This window comes from Micrasema longulum, unplaced genomic scaffold, assembly GCF_059751315.1.
Source record: "Micrasema longulum isolate JH-2025_06_02 unplaced genomic scaffold, ASM5975131v1 h1tg001828l, whole genome shotgun sequence".
Lineage (NCBI taxonomy): Eukaryota > Metazoa > Arthropoda > Insecta > Trichoptera > Brachycentridae > Micrasema > Micrasema longulum.
This window is the reverse complement of record NW_028279002.1, coordinates 148,622-174,937: the sequence shown is the minus strand read 5'-3', so window position 1 is coordinate 174,937 and position 26,316 is coordinate 148,622. Positions and strand designations below refer to the sequence as shown.

The 26,316-nt window shown below is 34.9% G+C and overlaps 3 protein-coding genes across 3 annotated transcripts; 1 reads left to right on the top strand and 2 right to left on the bottom strand.

The window, feature by feature from the left end:
- The first annotated feature begins 846 nt into the window (after positions 1 to 846).
- LOC148273820 (uncharacterized) lies at positions 847 to 9,326 on the top strand. Its single transcript, XM_088238103.1, has 3 exons — positions 847 to 954; positions 4,437 to 5,231; positions 7,995 to 9,326. The coding sequence occupies exons 2-3, from the start codon at positions 4,475 to 4,477 to the stop codon at positions 9,080 to 9,082; spliced, it is 1,845 nt and encodes a 614-aa protein (XP_088094229.1). The 5' UTR covers positions 847 to 954; positions 4,437 to 4,474; the 3' UTR covers positions 9,083 to 9,326.
- A 3,770-nt stretch (positions 9,327 to 13,096) lies between these two features.
- On the bottom strand, positions 13,097 to 17,513 carry LOC148273819 (uncharacterized). Its single transcript, XM_088238121.1, has 3 exons — positions 17,347 to 17,513; positions 16,228 to 16,859; positions 13,097 to 14,805 (listed from the first exon to the last, which is right to left on the bottom strand). The coding sequence occupies exons 2-3, from the start codon at positions 16,799 to 16,801 to the stop codon at positions 13,319 to 13,321; spliced, it is 2,061 nt and encodes a 686-aa protein (XP_088094247.1). The 5' UTR covers positions 16,802 to 16,859; positions 17,347 to 17,513; the 3' UTR covers positions 13,097 to 13,318.
- A 1,963-nt stretch (positions 17,514 to 19,476) lies between these two features.
- LOC148273818 (uncharacterized) lies at positions 19,477 to 23,099 on the bottom strand. Its single transcript, XM_088238125.1, has 3 exons — positions 22,987 to 23,099; positions 21,113 to 21,634; positions 19,477 to 20,692 (listed from the first exon to the last, which is right to left on the bottom strand). Coding segments are annotated over exons 1-3 (1,185 nt in total). The 5' UTR covers positions 22,988 to 23,099; the 3' UTR covers positions 19,477 to 20,030.
- Positions 23,100 to 26,316: the final 3,217 nt, after the last annotated feature.

Genomic DNA, 26,316 nt, shown 5'->3' with positions numbered 1-26,316 from the left:
AATTGTAGACGAAGAACTAAGACTTGTAAAAAATTGTTGTCAACATGGACATAATACGAGAATATCAGACAAATACCCTATGCAACTTTCGAAAACAAGACAAGGACAGTCGAGACTAATAAACCAGGGGCTGAAATTATACAATAAACTACCAGACAAAACTAAACAACAGACTCAATTCTTTTGAGATGTAAAAAATATTATCTTGAACAACAGAGTATGAATAAAAAATGTATGTGTTATTTTTGTAAAATGAATGTAATAATCCGTAAGGGTTAATAAATAAAGTTTTAAATAAAAAAAATAAAAAAAGTTGAAATTAAAATCCTGCTTCATTGGACACACGATCAGTCCATGAGAATAGAAGCATTCTTCTAACCAAAGTTCTTATTAAGTCATATAACAATAATCTAGATCCCGACATTGAGATATATTTTTGAATTAGAAGATAGGAAATAACAAAATGGGATGTAGGATAGGTGGACTTTCATCAACTGGGGGCCATTTGCATACAAACCACTCAATCCCACCAACCACTCGCGCAACCAAGTTTAAAGTGTATTTTTATTTATTAATTTCAAAAGAGACCATTTAAATTATTATGAAAAAGTGGCGGAATGAAAATGTTTTTTTGTTGTCTGATTCTATCACAACACGGCATAACTGAATTAAAATCGGGAGTCGGTTTCAGTTTGATGCGCGTACGCGGTTTCTGGCCAATTATAATTCTATAACGTGTGATATACTTCCGTTGATCTTTTTCACCAGTTAAGATCTGTATAGTTTATTTATGTCTATGACTTTCTATATTTCCGTGGTAGAATCTCTGATATTGTCTATGTGCCTCAACGAAATAGCCCCACCGCGTGTGTCACATATCATATCAACTAAAATCTGGGATATCAACCGCTACGCGCTGTATTCAATTTTCCTAAGGTTTTGTATGTATAAAACGTGAGTATATTATTATTATTATAAATCCGCCGTAGCGTAGGATGGCGTGGAAGTTCAAGTACCTAAATAAAATGTCTATTGCATAGAATGCCGTACCCCATTTCACGGAAGGCTGTTCTTTAACCCTAGCTCACTTATCTTATATTAGACGCACCCGTCTCTTCGCCAGGACACCAATTATACACATTAGCCATAGTTGTTCCTCAAAAATATAAAAACAACACGACATGCATTTTAATAAGACGAAGAGACGGGTACGTCTCGAAACTGATAGACTCAGAAAATTCGAAAAGTGGTTATATACAAATATTAAACAGCACTTAGTAAAATATTTGACCACAAATTTCATGCTTTAAACATTAATAATAAACAATATTTTGTTTATTATATACTGGATTCTACTCCCAAGGGAGCTGTTAATATTAACATGTTACAACAGAGATGAAGAAACACCATTATGTGCGGAAAGGAAATGATACAAGCTTTGTCTGTCGACTAATTGAAAAATGGACCTTTAATCTTAATTTATTTGGACGATATCATATTTTTTGTTGCAATGTCTGTTGTTTTCAATTAACAAAGGCAGGATTAAGCACAGAAAACGCCATACTTAAGTTGACCGAGACAATTACAACATCTATAGATAATAGTAAGAAAAGCTTAGCGGTTTTCCTAGATTTAGCAAAGGCATTTGATACCATTTCTCATAAAATACTAATTAAAAGATTACAAAATATGGGCATTCAGGGAATTATCCTTGATTGGTTTAAAAGTTATATATCCAATAGATTACAAAAAGTAAAAATTGGCAATGAACTAAGTGATGCTGCAGAGTTAAACTATGGTGTTCCCCAAGGAAGTACATTGGGATCGCTACTGTTCTTGGTATATATTGACGGACTTTGTAGGAGTGAATCTCTTGGAAAAATAATATCTTTCGCTGATGATACAGTATTAATATATAGTGCCCCAAATTGGGCAGAGGTTCATGACAAAGCTAACAAAGATATGATGAGGGTAAACGATTGGTTGAACGACAATTTGCTTACTCTCAATGCAGAAAAAACAAAGTTTATCTGTTTCAGCCCATCTTCGGTGGGACAACCAAACTCCGGGTATGAACTAAAATTACATCATTGCATAAATAATGTAAATTGTAAATGTACACTATTGGAAAATGTCACTAGTGTAAAATATTTGGGTTTAAAAATAGATAAATTTATGAGATGGAACCTACAAACTGAAGAAATTTCTAATAAAATAAAACGTTTGATTCATTTTTTCATACCTTTAAGAAATATACTAAGGATTAAAGAACTAAAACAATTGTATCATGGATTGGTAAATTCAATACTAACGTATGGTCTGATTGGCTGGGGAAGCTGCACTAAAACGACTATGGCTTCAGCAGCTATAGCTCAAAAATCAGTGTTAAGAGTTATATTAAAAAAACCAAACCGATACCCGAGTGATTCGCTCTTCAAAGAATTTCAAGTGCTGGATATTCGTCAACAGTATATATTGAGGTCAGTAGCGGTCACACATCTCAACAGGGAAAAATACGCAAGGGTTTGTCATGTTCATAATACTAGACACTCCAATAAGGATCTGATTCTACAGAGAGGAGTCAATACTTTTTTAGCTCAAAGGCAGCAATATTATATAGGCCCGAGGGTATATAACCTTATCCCAGTTTCGTGGAAATGTGGTGGGATTGCCAGGCTGAGGAAGGTGTTGACTGCATTCTTAATCCATATTGGTCGGAGGGAGTCAGAGAATTTTTTGTCCGATGTAGAAGGACGTAAGCTGGTTGCTTGTTTTAATAGTAATGACTTGGGACTTAGGATATAGGTAGAGATTTTGGTATTATTTATGTTTTCTCTGGATATTCATTGTTTACCTTTAAGACTGAAAAAGCACACATTATGATAAAACTGTAAATACTTTTAAATATCATTGTAAAATACATAATTGACTGCCTTAGAACGGGGGAACCTATCCCTAGTTAGGCAGTTTAGATGAACCAACAGCAAAAATAAAAAATATGTATGCTTACTGTTACTACTGAATTAATTTGTTTTATAAATAATTACTTGTATATTGCTGTAATAAATATGTAAAATAATAATAAAAAATAAAAAAAAATAAAAAAAAAAATAAAAAAACATATTACAACATAGATGAACAACATTTTAGAGAAGGCAATATAGAAGTCTAAGCATCTACAGGGCTTATGACCTGTCATTGGCTGGTCTAAGTGTGTAAAGTGGCCACTCAAACCAGCCAATGACCAGTCATAAGCCCTGTAGATGCCTAAACTTCTATATTACCTTCTCTAATATGTTCATATTAATAATAAAATAATATAGTTGATTTGCGTCAAATTTAGGGTTAGGAATAAACTATCTTCAACCTTTTTCATGTTGTTGTGTTATTGATTTAACTTATCTGCCTAGAATTATACAGATGCTATTTGAATATCTAGTAGAACAGATTTAGAAAAATGTGATCAATCTTTGCTTTTTAAATACTATGCCATAATACTGTGTATATCTGATTATATTTTTTTTACATTGTCCTCTTTGGAACTTTATTATTTAATATTCATACCTTGTTTTTCTTGATTGTTATCCTATTGCGTCACATGTCATTATAATTTTATTTAATCAATGTTACTATGTATTTTTTATTGCTAATTATTATGACTTGACACGGACACAGCCTAAAAGGCCTTAATAAGTTCATTAATATTTAAACGAGTGTAATTTTGAATGAATAAATCTTATTATACCTATGTATTTTTAATACGTAGGTATTAATATTTTGTTACTCCCATTTTTGCCTCTATTACCGCCCGTACTCGTTTAGCAACTTATAATACAATTTATGATTTCAGTGGTAAGTGATTTTTAATAAATGTCCTTTATTTGTGATATTTTCCTTCGCGATTTCGTTTTTTAGCATTTTCTAAACATTCTAACAGATGAGGGTTCCGATTAGATTTAATCTGTTAAATAAGATTCGGACTGTCTGTTTTTGATTCTTTATTTTTTCCTATCTAAGTGAAACCTTAACGACTTACTAAATAAACGTAGGTGCTGAAATTAATTACCTTATTTCCACTCAGTGGTGAATTGGGCTCTGCCAGCAATCATAGCTTATCTAGATAATTTTTGTATTATGGAAAGTAAGATGATTCTTCTTACGCTTCAGGTGCTAGTCCAGGTAGTGTGCACTGATTGGCGTCTTAGCCAATCATTTTTGAGGTCCTGGGTTCTATTTCTGGCAGACTGGATATGAAATATTGGTTTCAAAGTGTATTTAATTGTTTCCTGACTAGTACCTGCTACGGGTGTAACATAATATTTGTAATTAGTTATATTCATTATTGGTCAATCTTATTTTGTGAAAATATTAATGCGAAAAATACGAAGTTATTAAATGAATATTCAATTTTCTGTATGCATAAATTACATTTTCAGGCGATTGATCTTCAGTAGTGAGGTGTTCGTATTCGACCATGGAACAGATCGCTTCAGTGAATGTCAAGTCTGAACTGGAGACTGGCGGTGTAAAAGGAGATATTATCTATTTTGGGGAAAGGACGTCATGTCCCTACGGAAGCGAGGAACCAGGTGTTGCTACCGTGAAGGCTGAACCGGGGATTGGCGATATAAAAGGAAATATTATCCACACTAGGGAAAGGACACCATGTCCCTACAGAAGCACAGAACTAGCTGTTGCTACCGTGAAGACTGAACTGGAAATTGGCGTTGTAAAAGAAAATATTCCCCATACTGAGGAAGGGACGCCATGTCTCTACAGAAGCGAAGAATCAGGTGTTTCTACCGTGAAGGCTGAACCGGGCGATATAAAAGGAAATATTCTTCATATTGGGGAAAGAACGCCATGTTCCTACAGAAGCGAAGAACTAGGTATTGCTACCTTGAAGGCTGAACCGGGGATTGGCGATATAAAAGGAGATATTCTCCATTCTGCGGAATGGACGCCATGCCCCTACAGAAGCGAAGAACTGGGTATGTCTACCGTTCAGGCTGAACCGAAAACTTGCGATATAAAAAAAAATAATCTCCATTCTGGGGTAAGGACGCTGTGTCTCAGCAAAAGCGAGGAACCAGGTGGTGAACCGGGTACCAGTACTGAACAACAATATACTACCGACAGTAAAATGCTGATCTTTACGCAAATCGACATCGATTATCCTGATATAAAACAGGAATGTTTGGAATCCTCTTTCAATGCTGATGTTGACTCTAGTGAGTAATAATGCATGTCACTTTACCATTCGTGGATTATAAGTTGTAAATTAAGGTATGAAATATAATATTGTTGTCAGTAATATTGTGCGTGGTTGGGCAGTTCCTATTGTAGTCAGCAGCCGGTAGGGGTGAGTACTACAAACTTCCTATACCCACAGTGCCGAGTATCATCCGAGCCCGCCACTTCTAAACATTGCTAGTACTGGCCGACGCCTCACTATTTTGATACAATCTATTTCATTTTGAACTAATAGGCGTTATGTAAAACCGATAAATGGCAATCTACTAAAGCTAAAATTTATGCTACCAAATATATAATAACACAAGCGAACGAATTTATAAATATCGAAATAAGCAATTAAAATTCATTTTTTTATCAATATTCCTACAGAGATGAGGTAGAATTTTTTTCAAATTCAGGATTATCGATATTCGAGCGTTTACAGGGCTTATGACCTGTCATTGGCTGGGTTGAGTGGCCACTTTACGTACAACATTCCCCATTCCGCTTATTAGCGAATATAAAAAAATATATACCTACTTCCCCTCGGGAGAAATCCAGATTTGTGTATGTACAAAAATACACATACCAAAAAATAATTAAAATTCAATTAGTTTATATGATTGCGTGACTTGTGTGTATTTTAGTCTAAAGTATTTTTTTTTCTTTTTTGCACCACAACAGGCCAGGAAGCCCAATTACAGTGGTGAATTACATCACAGAACACCCAGGCTTGAGAAAAATCACATTTAATTTTTGTGTTCTCACCGGGAATCGAACCCGGAACCTTCCGTCTGTGAGTCAAGCGTCTTGACCACTACACCACGGAGGCCGCAATATTTTTGTGAATTTCAGTTTAAAGTAATACCTATGAATTTTAAGTGCGTTATATTTAGTTAGTATCTCAAATCAAAGATCGATGTAAGTAGTTATGAATACTATTAGTATTAAGTAAGAGAATTCCTTCCAGAGAGACCCATCATGTCTTTCGGGGGGTGCGAAGAGAAGAATGGAATGCCGCATAGGCGTTTTGAATATAAGGGGAGGAATAGACGAGATGAAGAATGCGCTGTGTGAAAGCATGAAGAATATGGGTGTAGATGTTTTCCGTATGAGAGTGGATCGCTCGAGCTGAATGACCTGCTTGTGCTGTGGTCTGGTATTCCGGCGACGCTCTCTCCTAAAATGGTAGTGTTTGAATGAATATGAATTTGTTAGCGCCAGACTCATATAAATCCACTTTTAGATCGGAATAATTAGCATTATATTGATTACCGGGTATGCTCCAGTGATCCCGGCAGCTGAAGATGTGAACCGCGAGTTCTGGGTAAATGTAAAGGAAGCGCGTGCGAGGAAAAAACCGAATGAAATAATAATTCTAGCCCGCCTGAAAACAGCGATAGGTACGAATAGTGATTCTAGGATAAATGGAAATGGAAAAAAAATGATCGAAGTGTGTCTTGAGTGGAACTTTTTTGTTTCAAATATCTTTTTTAATCACAAGGGGATTCACCGATACGCATGGGAAAGAGGGAATAAATGGTCTATGATTGATAACATGGTTTTTGACTGTATATTAAGAACAAACACAACCGATACTCGCGGGTTTTGGGGCGCTGTAATAGAATCTGATCACTTTATTTATTTATTATTTATTTATTTATTTATTTATTTATTTATTAACGGACATAGTCCATGTATACAATTTATAAGGTTTAAATATTACAATAAAAGAGTAGTTTAAAACATTTAAAAAAAAAGAAAGAAGCATTGACAAACATAAGGTACATCGAGACAAGATCTGGACTATTTATTTAGTGCTCGTTTAAATCGTTGTAAACTCAAACCAAAAAAGTCCAGATCCTGTCTTGAGTTAACAATACGACAAAGGCGGGTCATTGGAGAATTTAGGCCATAGTTTGTTCTATGCTGATCGATGAACAGTACTTCACTGTTTCTCAATCTACGAGTCGGAATATTGAATTTTACTTGTCCCAGTAATGATGGAACATCGATTATACCATTTAGTATGCCGAACATATATATGGAGTCAATATTAGTTCTACGTTTTTGTAGACTAGAAATATTTAACATTGACTCTATTTCAGCATAAGAATAATTATCTCTCTCTAGTCCAAGCATCCACGCTATTTTTCGAAGCAAGCGATGTTGGACTGATTCAATGTGATTTATGCGATTGACATAGAATGGAGACCAGACCACTGAGGCATATTCAAGAAGAGGGCGAACAGTTGAGCAATAAAGAGTTTTGATTGTACGGACATTAGTAAAATCAGAGGATATTCTGTTAATGAAGCCAGTGATTTATTTACTGTATTATCTATATGCTCGTTGTATGTCAGTTTATAGTCCAACTTTATTATTATAACAAGAGTGATTATATTTCGTGGATGGGAGCTCACGGACAAAAACTTCAACACCTTCATCTAGACTCAAAGTTGAGCTGCAAGTCGAGAGTGTAGTATGAATGTGATTTAAACGAAAGTTTAAGTTATTAGGAAACATAATAAAATACTGAATACATGTATTTGAATCGAGTTTGTGTGAATCGGTTGAAAGTGTGCGGGATAGCGTTACAAAAAGTTAAAAGGCTATGCATGGTGGGATAATCTATTAGTTGCAATATTTTACGCAATTTGTAGCCATATATGAAGCGAAGTGTAGTCGCATGCAAAAAAATAGCATAACGGTGTCTTGATGCTTCTCTCCAGGTTCATTTTATGACTTTATCTTTTTAGGCACTAAGTCTACAAAATTGTTCGTGAAGAGTACAAATCTACCTTCTCATAGTACAGAACCGCTTCCGAAGTGTGAAAACAAAACACAACAGAAGAGGAAGACGATGAAACCTCCGAATGTACATCTATTGACGAGTGCTGACAATAAACCGTTTCCATGCTCGGAATGTAAATATACAACTCGACAGAAAAGTCATCTGAAACGGCACATGTTAATACATTCAGGCGTCAAACCGTTCGCATGCTCAGAATGTAATTATATAACTCGACATAAGAATACTTTAAAACAGCATTTGTTGATGCACACTGGTGAAAAACCGTTTGCATGCTCAGAATGTAATTACACAACTCAACAGAAAGGTCACTTGAAACAGCACATGTTTACACATACTGGCGAGAAACTGTTTGCATGCCCAGTATGTAACTATGCAACTCAACAGAAAAGTCATTTAAAACAGCACATGTTGGTACATACTGGCGAAAAACCGTTTGCGTGCTCAGAATGTAATTATATAACTGGACATAATAAAAGTTTGAAACAGCACATGTTGATACATACCGGTGAAAAACCTTTCGCGTGCTCAGAATGTAAATATATAACACGAAGGAAGGATTGTTTAAGAAGGCACGTCTTGATACATACTGGTGAGAAACCGTTTGCATGCTTAGAATGTAAATATACAACTCAATGGAAGGATCATTTAAAACAGCATATGTTGATACATATTGGCGAGAAACCATTCGCATGCCCAGAATGTACGTATGTAACTCTACATAAGAAAAATTTAAAACGGCACATGTTGATACATACTAGCGAAAAACCGTTCGCATGCTCAGAATGTAAATATGTAACTCGAAAGAAGAATTATTTAAATAGGCACATGTTAATACATTCTGGAGAGAAACCATTAGCATGCTTAGAATGTAAATTTACAACTCTACAGAAAGGTCATTTAAAACAACACATGCTGATACATACTGGTGAGAAACTGTTCACATGCTCAGAATGTAACTATGCAACTCAACGGAAAGGTCATTTGAAACGGCACATGTTTAAACACACTGTTGAGAAACCGTTTGCATGCTGAGAATGTAAATATACAACTCAATAGAAGGAACAATTAAAACTGCCCATGTTAATACGAACTGGCCACGCACTGTTAGTATGCTCAGAATGAAGCTTTGCAACTGGACATAAAGGTAATTTGACACAGTGCATTTATATGTGTGCCTGTATATGCTTATATTATTTAGATACCGACTTTTGTTACTAGGAACATAATATAAATTAATCTCTCAATACGGATGAGGCGTTCATAGAAAAGAGAAAAAGAATATTGTCATATAAAAAAAAAAGAAATATATTCCTATACAACTTAACGGATTGTTCAGTTTTTATAATATACGTATTTAGGTTCCTATATTAAGGTAAGCCGATGATTTTATTTTGCGAATTTAGCCATAAAAGGGGTCGCAAAAGTTGCCTTTTGGATTACTTGGGATGTAAAAAATATTCAAAATTCAGAGAATTCTTCTCCATTTATTATATTTTAGCAATGCTATCGAGGACCAGAAGCTACATACGGGAGCTTAGCTTAAGGAGAATCATCGAGGCTTAAAAAAACAACGCAATAAGAGTATTTTGATTACCGATGCCCAATTTTTACGCTACAGACTACATCGATGTAATTATTTGGTTTAAATCCCGAGTAACACTATCTTTAGTCTAAAGCAAAATATCATATAGATTTTTGGAGGTTATTTAAATAAATCAAACACCTTTTCTCACACTCTTACTTCTATCCCTTTCCACACGCAGGGCGTAGAACGTCGCGTAAGGATGGTGACAGAAGTTTCGATAAAAGCAACTTGGTAGAGATGGTGTTATACGGACTAAAATAATGTCAAGATCCATTGCCGTTATTTGAGTGTAAAGCTTGGGTTTCCTAGGACAGCGGTGTCCGTATTTCAACGGCCGTAGTGAACAGTGATGCGGTCGACAGCCGTCGCAACGGTTACTAGAGAGTGGTTTCCTATAAAAATGGTGTTGATTACACCGTTAAAAAATAAAACAACTATTCACCGCTACGACGGCTGCCTACCGCATCACCGTTCACTACGGCCGTTAAGATACGGGCACCGCTGTCCTAGGAAACCCTAGCTTAAGAAATACCTAGTATAAATGTGGGGATCATAATCCATTGATCGATACAATACAATATATTCTGCAAAACTTTACCAAGTATTGCTCATCAAATATTCGTCCGTGTCTTCGGTACATAAACTTCATTCCGACCATAGAGACACGAAGAACAAAGAAACGCAGCCTGTAAAGAGACGTCAGGGTGTCGTATCGTCAGCCAGTCCAACTTGTCTGCCAAATCAAGTTAATCCTCTCGTGTTAAATACACCATAAAACACTTTCTTCTGTCTATCTACAACTGGGGTAGGAGCTCCACAACCTACAACAAGCAAAACCTTACACAAATCATAATAATTGCATTATTTCCATACTCTCCCTTATATAGAAAAAAAAATTAAACATGTTTCAATGATTTTTAAGTATTTTTTTTTTCAGGAAATTATTGCTTTCTTTTTTGTATAGTTAGTTTTATTTCCATATAAAAGTGAAATCCGGTATTTTCTGATGGCTGAAAATTTTATTGAAACATTCCAAAATAAATCAACTTCAAGCCTCAGTTGAACGTTTTTATGCAGAAAACAGCCAGTCCACAATTTAGTAAAAATAAGGTATTGGTGTCATCAAGTTTAAAAAGGTTAATTCTATGTTCTGCTTAAAACTGCCAGGCCGCTTTTATACAAAACGTGTAATAATCACCTCCTGAAAGTTCCACGATGTCAAAATGTCATGAAAATGAATGTCACTTCATACATTTTTTTGAGTTTGTCTGAGGTTTCATCAAATATCAGATCTGGCTGTTTTCTGCAACGTGCATATTTTAGGTGGTGTGACTACGCGCTCCAACCAGGGAGCGGACATGGAATGATGATGATAAATAACATGTTCTTTTATTAAGTTTTTTATTTTCAATAAATGGGTACAATATATTGAGAATATTTTTAGTCAACAATATTTTGAGTTTGTCCTAATTTTTGTAGACAAGGACTGGATTCAACTCCCTGGGGAGCTGTTTATATAAACATATTACAACAGAGATGAAGAACATTTAAGAGAAGGTACATTTAGGAGAAGGTAAGAAATTGAAAAAAATAATATTTTCAGGCGTTGCCTAGTATGTAGGTGAAATAATTCAATTAGTTGAATCTCACCTGCATAAATAAAGGTTTCAGCTCTTTAACTTCACAAACATCAACAGATGAAAGAATTGAAGGAATATGGATGTTCAAATATAGGCAGAATGGTGAATGTTACACAGTGTGTAAAGTGGCCACTTAAACCAGCCATTGACAGGTCATAAGCCCTGTAGATGCCTGGACTTCTATATTACCTTCTCTTAAATGTTCTTCATCTCTGTTGTAATATGTTCATATTTTTAGTGTTTATTTATTTATACGCCCAATGGGCTTTTACATTTATTAGCAATACTTTCAAGTGCAGCAGTTATAACGTAAGTATATAAATGAAGTTAAAAGTAAGAATAACATAAGAATGACTAAAAGAAACAATTACAAATTAAAATAAGGAAAATTTGAATCGGGTTGTGGTCCCGTGGCTAGTGTATCGGACTCACGGCTCAAAGGTCCGTGGTTTGAATCCCACTCTACCCCAACTTGATTCCTTTTTTCTAAAAGTGAGTTATTTACAATTCGTTGATAACGGCCTAAGGACCTTGAGAGGTGATTCTGAACGAAAATACGAAACTAATTATTCATAAATGGCGCTTTTATAATTTTTTATAGAAAATGCCATTTTTACGTTTATTTTCCACGGAAATTTTACAAAACTTGGTTTGCGGAAACTTTACACTGTGTTGATTGTGTACAAAAAAAAAAGATATTTTTTTTTTGTTTTGTACACTATTTTGTGAAAAAGGCCTAAATTATATTGTAATGGTATTTGTTACAATCGATATAGTGTAGTTTCGCAAACCAAGTTTTGTAAAATTTCCATTGAAAGTAAACAAAAAAAATGCATTTTTCAATAAAAAAAAATATACCTATAAAAGCGCCATCCATGAGTAATTAGTTTCAAATTTTTGTTTAGAATCACCTTAATCATATTTTTTTTTGTTTAAATTCTTTACGAGTTTAAATTTATTTCAACAGAGAGGGAAAAAGCTTTCGAGAAGGGAATATGGAAGTCTAGGCATTTACAGGGCTTATGACCTGTCATTGTCTGGTTTAAGTGGCCACTTTACACACTGTGTAACATTCACCATTCTGCCCATGTTTGAACATCCACATTTCCTCAACTCTTCCATCTGTTGACTTTTGTGAAGTGAAAGAGCTGAAACCTTTATCACGTGGGTGAGATTCATCCGGCTGAACCAAATCACCTACTAGGCAACGCCTGGAAACAATTTTCCAATTTTTATACTTCTTCTTTTACCAGGTAGTAATTCAACAATGTTTGATTATGTCCAAATGCTTGCAGACTGGCTGGATTTCCTCCCTAGGGAGTTCATATTTAAATTTATTTCGAATGTGAATGTTACACAGTGACACGGTACACGTGAATGTTACACAGTGTGTAAAGTGGCAACTTAAAACAGGCAATGACAGGTCGTAAGCCCTGTAAATGCCTAGACTTCCATATTCCCTTCTCGAAAGCTTTTTCCCTCTCTGTTGAAATAAATTTAAATATGAACAACTCCCTAGGGAGGAAATCCAGCCAGTCTGCAAGCATTTGGACATAATCAAACATTGTCTTTACGAGTTGTTTACGATTTGATTTTTAATTCTAACATTATTCTTAAATACATATTTTTCTTCTTTTTTACTAGGCAAAGTTTCACTTTTTATTTTGCATTGCATCATGCATTTTATTGTTTCTACATGTATACAAAAAAGTGTTGTTTATCTTAAAAATTATTACTCACTATGTTTGTACTTACCTGTATAATTTTTGTAAATGCCCTTTGGGCGTATTGTAAAATGAAATTAAATTAAAAAACGAACTATTTGGTGTACGATATATATATATTTTTTAATGGAAAAACAATATATCCCCATGTAGAGTAAGATATTATAAATATTTACATCTCATACAATTAACAACATCGCCGCTCTACTATGCGCTAGCAACGAGTTTTATTTTAATTTTAATTTATTTTTTATCTTATCGTTAATAATAAAATTAAGGACATGATAATACGTTGAATTTAGAACGAGATAAACAGGTGTTATACAGAAGAATGTTTCAGCACGTGCCGTTGTAAATAACGCTTTCTTAAACATGTAAAACTACATTGCGAGCATGAGAACGGTTTCTGGCCAGAATGTATTAATACGTGACTTCTTAAATTACTTTTCGTTGTACAAGTATAACTACACTGTGAGCATGCAAACGGTTTATCGCCTGTATGTACCATCATGTGATGTTTCAAACTATTTTTAAATGAAGATGTGAAACTACATAGCGAGCATAAAAATGGTTTCTCGCCTGTATGCATCAGCGTGTGGCTTCTTAAATTACTTTTTTGATTAGATGTGAAACTGCATTGTGAGCATGAAAACGGTTTTTCACCAGTATGTGTAAACATATGACTTCTTAAATTACTTTTTTGATTAGATGTGAAACTACATTGTGAACATGAGAACGGTTTTTCGGCAGTGTGTACCAACAAGTGGCGTTTTAAATCAACTTCTCGTAAACACGAGAAACTACATTGTGAGCATGAAAACGGTTTCTTTCCAGAGTGAATTAACGTGTGGCGTTTTAAAACACCTTCCCGTAAACATGAAAAACTACATTGTGGGCATGTAAACGGTTTCTCGCTAGAATGTATCAACACATGGTTTCTTAAATTAACATTTGTTGTACAAGTATACCTACACTGTGAGCATGAAAACGGTTTCTCGCGAGTATGTGTCCCCATGTGTCGTTTTATATTACTTTTTTGATTAGATGTAAAACTACATTGTGTACATGAGAACGGCTTTTCTGTAGTATGTACAAACAAGTGACGTTTTAAATCACATTCCCGTAAACACGAAAAACTACATTGTGAGCATGAAAACGGTTTCTCGCCAGTATGTTTCAACATGTGACTTTTTAAATTACCCCTAGCTGTACAAGTGAAACTACATACAGAGCATGAAAACGGTTTTTCACCAGTATGTGTCATCATGTGATGTTTTAAACGGTATTTTAATGCACATGTAAAACTACATTCGGAGCATGAAAACGGTTTCTCGGCAGAATGAATCATCATGTGATTTCTTAAATTTCTCTTCTGATTAGATGTAAAACTACATTGTGAACATGCAAACGGTTTTTCGGCAGTATGTACTAACAAGTGACGTTTTAAATTGGATTTATGTGAACACGTGAAACTACATGCTGGGCATGAAAACGGTTTCTCACCAGAATGTATTAACATGTGACTTCCTAAATTTTTTTTTTGACTACATGAAAAACTACATTGTGAGCATGAAAATGGTTTCTCGCCAGAATGTATTAACATGTGACTACTAAAATTATTATTTTGAGTATGCGTAAAACTACATTCTAAGGATTTTAACGGTTTCTTCTCAGCGAGGTTTCTCCCTAACACCCGTTGATCACAAGTTTTGTTCTGTAGTGTTTTATATTCACCCTCTGGTAGCGGTTCTGCACTCTGAGAAGGTAGATCGATTCTCTCCAGAGATAATGTTGTCGGCTTAGTGTCTGAAATGTATATTTCATATTATGTTGGCAAGAAGGTGCATAGTTTTTCGCCGGAATTGTGGAAAAGCGAGAGTGTTGTCAAGTTGAGGAAAGTGTTGACCTCGCTCTTTCATGACATTGGTCGTAGGGAGTCAGAGAGGTTGATGCATGCCGCGGATTGAAGATTCTTACTGGATGTTGAAAATGTTGAAAATAAAATGTAAAAATAAAAAATAATGACAAAAGTACAAAAGGCAATCATTAAATTTCGCATATATTCATTATTTTTGTATAATTAATGTTAGTCGGCCTCGTGGTCAGCGCATTTGCCTACCATGCAAGAAGTCTAGGGTTCGATTCCCGACATGGTTGATGTGAAATATTTATTAAAAATTGTATATTTCACTGAAGCGTAAGACTGATCATCTTACCTTCATGTAACGACAATGATCAAGATACGCTGCGATTGGTGTACCAATGCAGTGCGCTATGCACCATTAGGTGCGGAAAGGGAATGATGATGATATTTGATGTATGTATGTATGTGTATGCGCATGGGTATGTGTATATATGTATATGTATATACTTACTTACTAGCGTGTCCGGTTGGATTATATCCTGCCACTCCAATATGCATGTATATATATATATATATATGTATGTATGCATGTGTGTATGTATATGCATATGTACATATATGTAAATGTATCAATATTATTATATATATTTTTTTAAAGTTTTATTTATTTTAACAAATAAGTAACATACATAATTGTATTTTTGTTCCCGCAAAGCCAAAGCTTTTCTGCGGGTTACATGATTTTTTTTCTTTAATTTATAAAAGGTAAGTACATAGTTTAGTAATAAATGAAGAATAAAATATATTTATGTGCACACTTAAGTTTCACTTGCTGTTTTTGACTATTTTTTAAAATGAATTTAGGTTTTTTTCCTCACGATTTTCATCTGGTATTTGTATACTAGTAAGTTTATATTTTATTTGTCTGCTCTTTCTTTTGATTTATAAATAATTATCATGTATTTAAATGTAATTGCCTAGCTTGGAACGGGGTATGTATCCTTGTTAGCTGGGCAAAGTGTACAAAAAAATGAATGTTACATTATTATTTGTATAAATAAAAAATAAATAAAGTTTTAACTCGGTAAAAAGTATCGAGCCGTCATTTAGTGGATAGCAGAGACATCAGCGAACTAGTAATAGACCCTGGCAATGACTAAAATCTTGAGTGGACATTATACTGTCATTGTCGATAGTTCATTAAGCCGGTCTACCCAAGAAGTACATTTTAAAATAATAACCAATTGATATTCCAATTTTGTAAAACACAAAATAAAGAAACCTTATACGATTCTCATAAAAATGAATTCGGGCAACAAATCAATTGAAATGAAATGGGAGGGACACAATAAACTTTGAATTACCTTTATAGCGAGAGGATTCCAAACATTCTTGTTTTGTATCAGGATAATCAATGTCGATTTCCATATTCATCTCTATAGTATATGGTTGTTCAGTACTGGTCCCCAGTACTAGTTCTTCGCTTTTATAGGGACGTGGCGTCTCTCCCTCAGTATGAATAATATCTGCTTCTACATCATCAGTCCCCTGTTCAGACTTCACGGTAGCAACGCCTGGTTCCTCGCTTCTATAGGGAAGTGGCATTTGTTTTCCAGTATGGAAAATATCTCCTACATTGCCAGTCCCCGATTCAGCATTCACGGTAGCAAAACCAAGTTTCTCACGTCTATAGGGAAGTGGCATTTGTTTTCCAGTATGGAAAATATCTCCTACATTGCCAGTCCCCGATTCAGCATTCACGGTAGCATGGGTAATATCTGCTTCTACATCATCAGTCTCCTGTTCAAACTTCACGGTAGCAACAACTGGTTCCTCGCTTCTATAAGGAAATGGCATCCCTTCCACAGTATGGAGAATATCTCTTTCTGCATCGTCAGTTCTCGGTTCAGACTTAACACCGATTGAAGACAACATCATATGTTCCGTTGTCTTTAGCTCCAATACAAATACCTCGTTTTATCTGCAGATCAATCACCTGAAAATGTATACGATGCACATCTAGAGCAGTTTGTTTACAATATTTAATGTTTAATCTACTATTTCAATTGTACAAATCACAGCCTTTAAAAAATATTCAATGTAAAAATAAAATACTATAAGAAAAGACCAATCACAGAATCCTAAATTATATACGAGAAAATGTTTAAAAGGCTATAAAGAGATGGAGCTAGGTGGAAGTAAAATGGATTGTCTCATTCGCCCAAACCTATATTGAATCAACTGCTCCACAAGTGTATAGCTTATGTTAGGTTTTGGTTATTTTCATTGTGCGTTTTGTAATATAAATAATATAGATGTACATATATACTTAGTTTTTAAAACAGTCTGAATATTTTATTTATTATCTCTGTTTATTAAGAGTTAATCTTCTTTGTTTATTCTCAAATGTAAACACTTTTCAAAAAAGTATATTGTTACTCAAAAATGCTTATTTATTGGTGGCGACTTAATGTACACTTAACTGGGATTAAGGTAGGATTAGATTGTTATGTCACGTTGTGGACCGGTGTGCTGGGAAGCTATCTGTGTATTTTATATGGTCAGAATTACACTGTTCTCGCGCGCTGCGTCATTGCGCCACGATGTAACCTGCTTTTACACGCTCGTCGTATATATATAACAATACCTTAGAAACTGTCAAAAGTCAGAATATGAAATGGCGGCCATTTGGAAACGCAGCAAACAATGTTGCCAGTCTAAAGGTCTTATTTAGCGCTTAGAGTGTGACATACTGATTCATATTTTATTTCCCTTTATCGATCAATATACATTGGTTAGGCCGATATTTTTTTTCCGAATTATGAAATAAAAGGGGTCTAAAAAGTTGCCTTTTGGGTTACTCGAAATGCAAAAAATATCAAAAAAGTATTCCACACTACTTTTGGCCCTTAACGAGAGCTTGAACTTTTCAAAAAAGTATTTTTGTGCTAAACCGGCTGTCATTTCGTATATAAGTAAGAAAATCAATACAATTAAATTTTATAATGTGCATCTTAGGGCGTGCGTTGCACTTTGTTTTGTACTAAATGGGTAGCATTGTTTTAATGAGCCATTGTTTTCGTCAATATTAGCCAGGTGCTTGACGGAATCATTTCCACGGAGTGTAAACTTTTTGCGTTCTGGTAGTTTTAAAACGTGTCCAAATTTGCAATGTGATTAAGTTATATCTTTGCTAACAAAACAATAGTTTGATATAGATAATAAACAAAATGTTCAGACAGTTATAAACTTTAAACCTTGGCTGAGGGCCAAAAGAAGTATGGAATATATTTTTTAATAATTTTTACGTTCAATGTGATCCGAAATGCAATTTTTTAGACCATTTTTACTTTGATTTATTTAGGCTCATTCATATGTACATATTCTTACCAAATAAAAATATATTTAACATACAAAATTCATAGACATTTAAAAAGGAACAGAGAAAAAAATGAGAGGGAAATATTTAAGGGTGCCTAGGTACGCGTTAATCAAGTTTTTTACTTGTCTATGTATGAATATTAATTTTCATTTCCTTCTTCTATCTGCTGAAAGGTAATTATTCCACTCGTGTAATGGGTATACATATTTTTAGTCAGATCCAAACTAATCCGAGTTATGTTTTGTCATGTAAAATTTTAAGGGGTTATTTTTTATCATAGCGTATAGCTACTTATTTTTTAAATACTTATTTATGATTTAAACTTATTGCAACAGAGGGAAAACATTTTTGACTAGGGAATATGGAATTCTAGGCATTTACAAAGCTTATGACCTGTCATTGGGTGGTTTAAGTGGGCACTTTACACACTGTAACATTCACCATTCTGCCCATGTTTGAACATCCACATTTCCTCAACTCTTCCATTCGTTGACTTTTGTGAAGTAAAGTTTAGTACATTTGAAAAAAAATTATGTAATCTAAATTTTACTAAAGTATTTTTATTTATTCCAGAAAAAGCCTTTTAAAATAAAGAAGTGACAGAATGGGAAAGTTCCTTTGGTGCCTGATTCTGTAGGTTTAATCAACATCCTGTAGATTTAAAACGCGTTAGTGTGAGTTTTCTGAACGCGCCAGCTTAAGTTAAACCACTAGTACCTAATGTTATCCTCAAGCACCTACTATAATTTTTCTTAAATATATTTAGTTGGATTCGTGGCGGAATGATTAGCGCGTTTGCCTGCCATGCAAGAGGTCTCGGGTTTGATTCCTGACATGGTGTGTAATATTTATTTAAAAGGCTGTTTTTACACTAGAATATTTATTAGTCCCTGGACCAACTATGATTTTTATTTAAATCTAAATATAAGTCTCCACTGTCAGAAAAGTCACACACGCTCTGCGTCTGGTAACTAATATTAATGTTGTACTTTGCCAAAGTCCGTAAGCCGTTGAAATAAATAAATATTTATTTAAAAGGGCGTTTTCACACTAGAATATTCCATAGTCCCTGGACCTGAAGCGTAATACTGATCATCTTACCCTCATGTAACAAAAATGATCAGGATACGCTGCGATTGGTGTACCAATGCAGTGTCCTATGCACCATTAGGTGCGGAAAGGGAATGACGATATTCATGACCACATTCATGGCAAAAAAATAAATACTCAATTTTTATTTCTTTATTAAGTGATACAATAACACACTGTATTTTTCATTTCTTATAGGAATATGTAGGTATGATTTGTTTCAAAATTGAACCAACCTGCAGATGTCAAAAGTAGGAATAATCGGCGTGCTTGCTTAATGCTCACAAACGGAAGGTTCCGGGTTCGATTCCCGGTGAGAACACAAAAAATAAATGTGATTTTTCTCAAGCCTGGGTGTTGTGTGATGTAATTTACCATTGTAATTGGGCCTCCTGGCCTATTATTTCAAAAAAAGATGAATGAATGAAAAGGAAGAGGGTTATGTATCTAAAGACTTAATTATTTTAGATTTCTTTAATTTTATAAAGGACTGTGACCTTCTCTTGAATAAATTGATTTTTTACCCCATTAAGTGTTCTTAATTCTTATTGTTATCGAAATATACGTGAAATATCTCGTTTCTTCAGAATTTTCGGGTGTACTATACAAACCTCATACCCCACATAAATCAGAGGTATTTTAATGAACATAATAATGCATGAATTGAAATGATCTTTGCATCTGAAACTGAACAATTTACTTTTTGGGGTTACGAGGTATTGCATGTTCGCTGGCGATATGACGTTTCAAAGAAAAGTTCCGTGAACATGTATAACTACATTGTGAGCATGAGAACGGTTTCTCGCCAGTATGCGTTAGCATGTGATATTTTATGGAACTTTTATATGCACATGTATAGCTACATTGTGAGCATGAGAACGGTTTCTCGCCGGTATGCGTCAACATATGTTCTTTTAAATGTCTTTTATATGCACATATATAACTGCATTGTGAGCATGAAAACGGTTTCTCACCAGTATGCATCAGCATATGGTATTTTACATAACGTTTTTGTGAACATGTATAATTACATTGTGAGCACGAGAACGGTTTCTTTCCAGTATGTATAAACATGTGATCTTTTAGATGACTTTTTTGTGTAAATGCATAACTGCATTCTGAGCATGGGAACGGTTTTTTACCAGTATGTTTAAACATGTGATATTTTAAATGATTCTTTTGTAAACATGTATAGCTACATTGTAAGCAGGAAAATGGTTTTACTTCAGAATTTGGCGACACACATTCATTCAAAGTATTCTTCTTTTCTGTTTTATATTCACCCTTTGGTAGTGGTTTTGCACTACGAGACGGTAGATTGATACTCTCCGAAGATACTAATGGCGACTTAGGCGTATCTGAAAAGTAAAAGTGTTAATATTAACTTGGGGGAGGGTAAGCCTTTGGCCAAGGTTTAGCGGATATCACGGACATAAGCGTGATTATAATACCCAAGCGAGGACTTAAGGGAACCTTATATTGGTTAAGCAGAGCCACAATAGAATTTGTATTGTAATTGGCGGTACTTAATAGAGACGATCCGCTTGAGCTTATTTCTTAATCAATTATGTATATATTTTGCTTTCTTTTATAAAAAAAAAAAACAGAAAATACACGAATCGATTGACAAGTAAATCACTTCTGTTTGATTGAAATTTCTCAAAGTCTATTGTAGACGACATTTTAATTTAATGGGCACAAAACGCCACCTAGAATGTATCTCTTAAAATTTAAATTCAGAGCGGGCATGCGAGGAGACACTATTAACTTTTTCATACCTTTAGTTTTCCGGGAGAATTTCAAAGATTCTTGTTTTATGTCAATTTCTGTAAAAGTCATTGTATCACTAGTAAACTGTAGTTCTGTACTGGTCCCAGGTTCAGCCTTCACGGTAACAACACCAAGTTTCTCGCTTCTGTAGAGACATGGCGTCCCTCCTGTATGAAGAATATCTCCTTCTACATCGCCGGTCCCCGGTTCAACCTTCACGGTAGCAACACCTGGTTCCTCGCTTCTATAGGGACATGGCGTCCCTTTCCTGGTATGGAGAATATCTCCTTCTACATCGCCAGTCCCAGGTTCAACCTTCACGGTAGCAAAACCTGGTTCCTCGCTTCTGTAGAGACATGGCATTCCTTCCTCAGTATGGAGAATATCTCCTTCAATATCGCCGGTCCCCGGTTCAACCTTCACGGTAGCAACACCTGGTTCCTCGCTTCTGTAGGGACATGGCGTCCCTTCCCCAGTATGGAGGATATCTTCTTCTATGTCGCCAGTCCGCAGTTCAGATTTAATATTCACTAAAACGATTTCCACAATTTTTATAACTAATTCTCAAGAAAAGTATCTATGAAAATAATTCAAATTATTTATATTAAAAATTGAATCACAATTATTTCACGTTGAGTTATGAAATAATACAATTTCTCAATATGATTAAAGGAAATTCGTTATTGATAGCAACTCCAATTAGGGACATACTTATCGGTATTAGTTGTGAGGATTTTTTTTATGTTTTCGGTTTTTATGGTTTTACATAAAAAAAGTTTAAAATCTGACTTCCTGAAATCAGATGTATATTGTTTATAATAGAGTAACGACCACGAAAAATACATAGTATAAAGGGGGCTTCGAACGTACTATATTTATTATCCTGAACCTTTCTGTTTTCATAAAACAACATACTGTCTGAACTACCTTATCATGGCTGAAATCCGTTGAAACCAGGATATGTATTTTATTGAAATAAATATATATGTAAAAAAATTATATCAGATACCAGTCACCAGTCATCAGTCACGATCATTCTACAGGAGAACAAAGAACTTGATTGTTTCATGGTTATGTGCTTCGAAGATTACGAAAAAGCGTTTGATAGTACGCATAGACCTACACTCTGGAAAATACTAGAAGCATATGAGATGCCAAACAAACTGAACAAATTATTAGAGCCTTTCACTTAAGTAGCGAATGCCGAATCAGAATTAACGATGATGTCAAGTATTGGTTTGGGGTCGCCACCGAAGTTCGCCAAGGAGTCATCCATACACCTTACCATTTATAATCCTTCTGGACTTCATCTTAAGGAACCTAATTCCATTAGATCAAGGAATACCTCCCCCTCTCAAAACCTCTGCGACCTAGAGTATGCCGAAGTCTTCAGGTCACTGTGTCTAAGCTAAATAGGTACTCCGCATGCATGGGTTTAAAAACCGATATTGCAAAAACCCGTGTACTGTGTAACAAACTTTCGTGCCTTGATGCTCAAAATCCTTTGACTCTGTCAAAGCAAATCATCGAAAGAGTTGAGAGTTTCAAATACCTGGGGTGATATTCCAAACGCTCTCGCGGTCGTAGAAAACACTTTTATCTCGAGTACAAAAATACAAAATACGCGTACAAAAAGTGTTTTTTTCAGAATAGCATCGCAGGGAGTATATGTTACAGAAAATAGCGGCTTTCAAAAAGAACTGGAAGTTCGGCCAGGAGTAGCAGGCGCCACATTTAACAGTATGAAGGCTGTCTGGAGATCGGATATTTACTCAGTGAAAACCAAATGTCACTTATATAACGCCTGCATAACACCTTTTGGCTCTCAATTGGAACTCCTGGCTTGTTGTGGTGCTACGAATCAAAAACATTTGTTACTTACTTTTCGTGGCAATTTGTACGTAAAATCTTCTTTTGCTCGTCCAACGATATTGTCATTTATATATTTATAATCCAAGACATAGGGACGCGTACCGCTTAGTTATTGACAGCAAAACCATAGATGAAATAAAAGTAATTTTAAAGACGTTTTCTTCTTTTCCTATTGGCGTTCATCTACGCACTGGAATGTTCCAGCCAGTATGTTTTAGTCAATAACAAAATGTTATGCTATGCCTATTCGGATTACAAAATCCCTAGATTTTTTTTTAACATTTAAAAAACATTGCTATCTCGATTTTTAGAGATTAATCAATTTTTGGAATATCTCGATGTATCGTTTGTATCTTTGTCTGGGGTGCTATTCTAAAGCACTCTCGTGGCACAATAAAACAGTTCTTCTCGTGTATTTTGTATGTAAATACCCACTCAAGATAATAAAGCCACGAGAGCGTTTGAAATACCAGCCCTGGATCATTTTGACCAATAAATATGTTAATAGAAAAACTGATAAAAGTGAGCATATTCATCAGTGACTTCCCGAATGAAATAGTGAAGATGAGTATAATGACAATTGATCTGAAACATAAAAGTTTGTAAAACCCATGAAAACATGGGATAAAATATGCCGATAAGAGAAACTTTTCACACGAACATAGTTCGTAAGATGATTGTCAGTTATTTGTTTTTATATAAACCGTGTTTCAGGACCAGACCGCGAAACTTCAGAAAAACATTTCCAATGCTCAATTTAATCCTAATAGATTGGTAAAAGAGGCGATCGAGGTTTGGAAACATCCCGACACTATGAACATAAATAATGGTGGTTACGCGTGAATGTTTACTGCCATTTATATGTTTTGGTTGTCGGCTTTTCCTTGAGAAGTTGGAACCTGAGCAGCCTGGCAGTACCTACCGCATTGCAACAATTCACAAATTCCATATTAAAATAAAACTGCCAGCTGTATTTTTTTCTTCAAACAAATGATTTCTTCTGTGATCCGCATGAAAAACTAACAATACATAATATTTGTACCGCTATCTAGCTATATAAAGTTACCGCTAAAGTGTCAGCATTATTATCATCACCGCATCCAATATCCAAAAATATTGATGCACAAAGCTGAATAAGAAAAAACCTAACATCCTCATCATTCCCGCATGTATTATCTGGTGTAGCGACGGGGAACATTTCAAAACAGGTGAGTCGATTTCCATTATGTATTAAGTGGTAGTAAACGTCCTAATTAAGGAGAGTGTGGGCTGACCTTGTTGGACCATCTTGGATCAGTTCATGCGCTCTCTAAGCTATAGATGAATTAACTTTTTCGCTTCTCTCTCGCGTCACCAAATGGGATGCGTTTAAAGTCATCCCGGTACCCAGTTATAAAGAAAACACATAAAGTTATAGATTGTGAAGCGCCGCAGATTTCAAATTGACAAGCTGTAGACAGTAACGACTGCGTCACGGTACGAATCCAAAGTACTTAACGTAACTCATCTTTCTACATAAATACTATCATCCCTGATGATGTATACCTCCTTATTCTTCTTCTTCAGCCCTGTTCTCTCCACTGCTGGATGGCGGTCTCTTCCAAACGTCTCCATTCCTTCCTATCACCCGTTTTTATCATCCATGAATTACCGGCAATAGAGGCAATGCCATCGACCCATCTTTTCTGTGGCCTTTCAACACTTCTATCGTTTGCCCATGGTCTGTACTTTATTATTCTGGGTGTCCACCTGCCATCATTTTGTCTCGCCAAGTGTCCTATACACCTCCTGAGACACAATATTTCAATACCATTAGTGTATAAATCTGTGAATAAATTATCAGTTGGGGCTCTATTTTGGAACAACTTAATTTGTCAGCATGCTTCGCACTCAGAGCATAAACACAAATGTGGTATTTGATTACAACACCAGCGGTGCTATTTTGAACCACTCTAATGGCCGTAGAAAACACTATTATCTAGTGTATTTACATACAAAGTACGCGAAATAAAAAAAAATCTGCGGCCGCGAGAGCGTTTAGAATATCACCCTAGGTTTACTAGTATGGAAGGGCTAGTGGTTCCTAGATGTTGAAATAAATATGGCAAAAGAACACAGCTATACAGTATGCATAAAATATTTAACATGTTACCAAACAATATAAAAAACAGTGAGATAAATACAGGAGTGAGACGTATGCTCAAATTATGGCTAATGGAAAAAAGTTTTCGTATTAATAGTTTTTAATTTTTAATAACGTAATAAAATATGGTACCTATAATATGTAGCGGCATAGGTTTTCACTGATAAAATATCTACTGAAGAAATATTCCGTAAATCACAACTTATGACACCAAAACAATTATACGCTAAAACAATACTCACTTATAGATTCAAAAACTACTTTTACTCAAATGAAAGACATAACCCTCACAATACATCACATACAAATAATATAAACGCTAGATCCTCAACACATAGACAAATTAAACAAATATAAAACTAAAACCATTTTCAGACAAAGAGATTTTGAGTATTATTCAATTAAAATCTATAACCTACTTCCACTATCCATTAAAACAATTAGTAACGAGAAAATGTTTAAAAAGGCTATAAAAAAATGGATAGTGGAGCTAGGTAGAAGTAAAATGGATTGTCTCATTCGCCCATACCAATATTGAATCAACTGCTCCACAAGTGTATAGCTTATGTTAGGTTTTTGTTATTTCATTGTGTTTTGTAATATAAATAATATAGATGTACATAAATACCTTGTTTTTAAAACTGTCTGAATATTTGTTCATAAACTTTGTTTTTTTATGTTAGTCTTCTTTGCTTATTCTCAAATGTAATTTAAAAAAAGTGTACTGTTAAGTGTCCTCGGCACGGGTCACATTATTTGTGTTATTAATTATAGTTTGTAATCAAAAGATATGAATAAATAAATAAATAAATATCTCCAGTCTTCATACTGTTAAATGTGGCGCTTGCTATTCCTAGCCGCACTCCCAGTTTTTTTTTGAAGGCTGCCATTTTCCGTAACATATACTCCCAGGTATTTGAAACTCTCGACCCTATCGATGACTTGGTTTGACAGAGTCATAATATATAACGCCTGCATAACACCTATTCTCCTCTACGGATGCGAATCGTGGCACCTCACGTGCAAACAGCAAAATACGTAAGAAGTAATAAGAGAACGTACGTAGCAAACTCCGATGACGACTGTCATCGAGAGAAGGCGAAATGGTCGGCTTGACCATGTACTGCGGATGCCTCCTGAGAGCCTTAACCACGCTTGCCTACTTTACATCATTGGCATCAAGTTCTCGACGTCCTG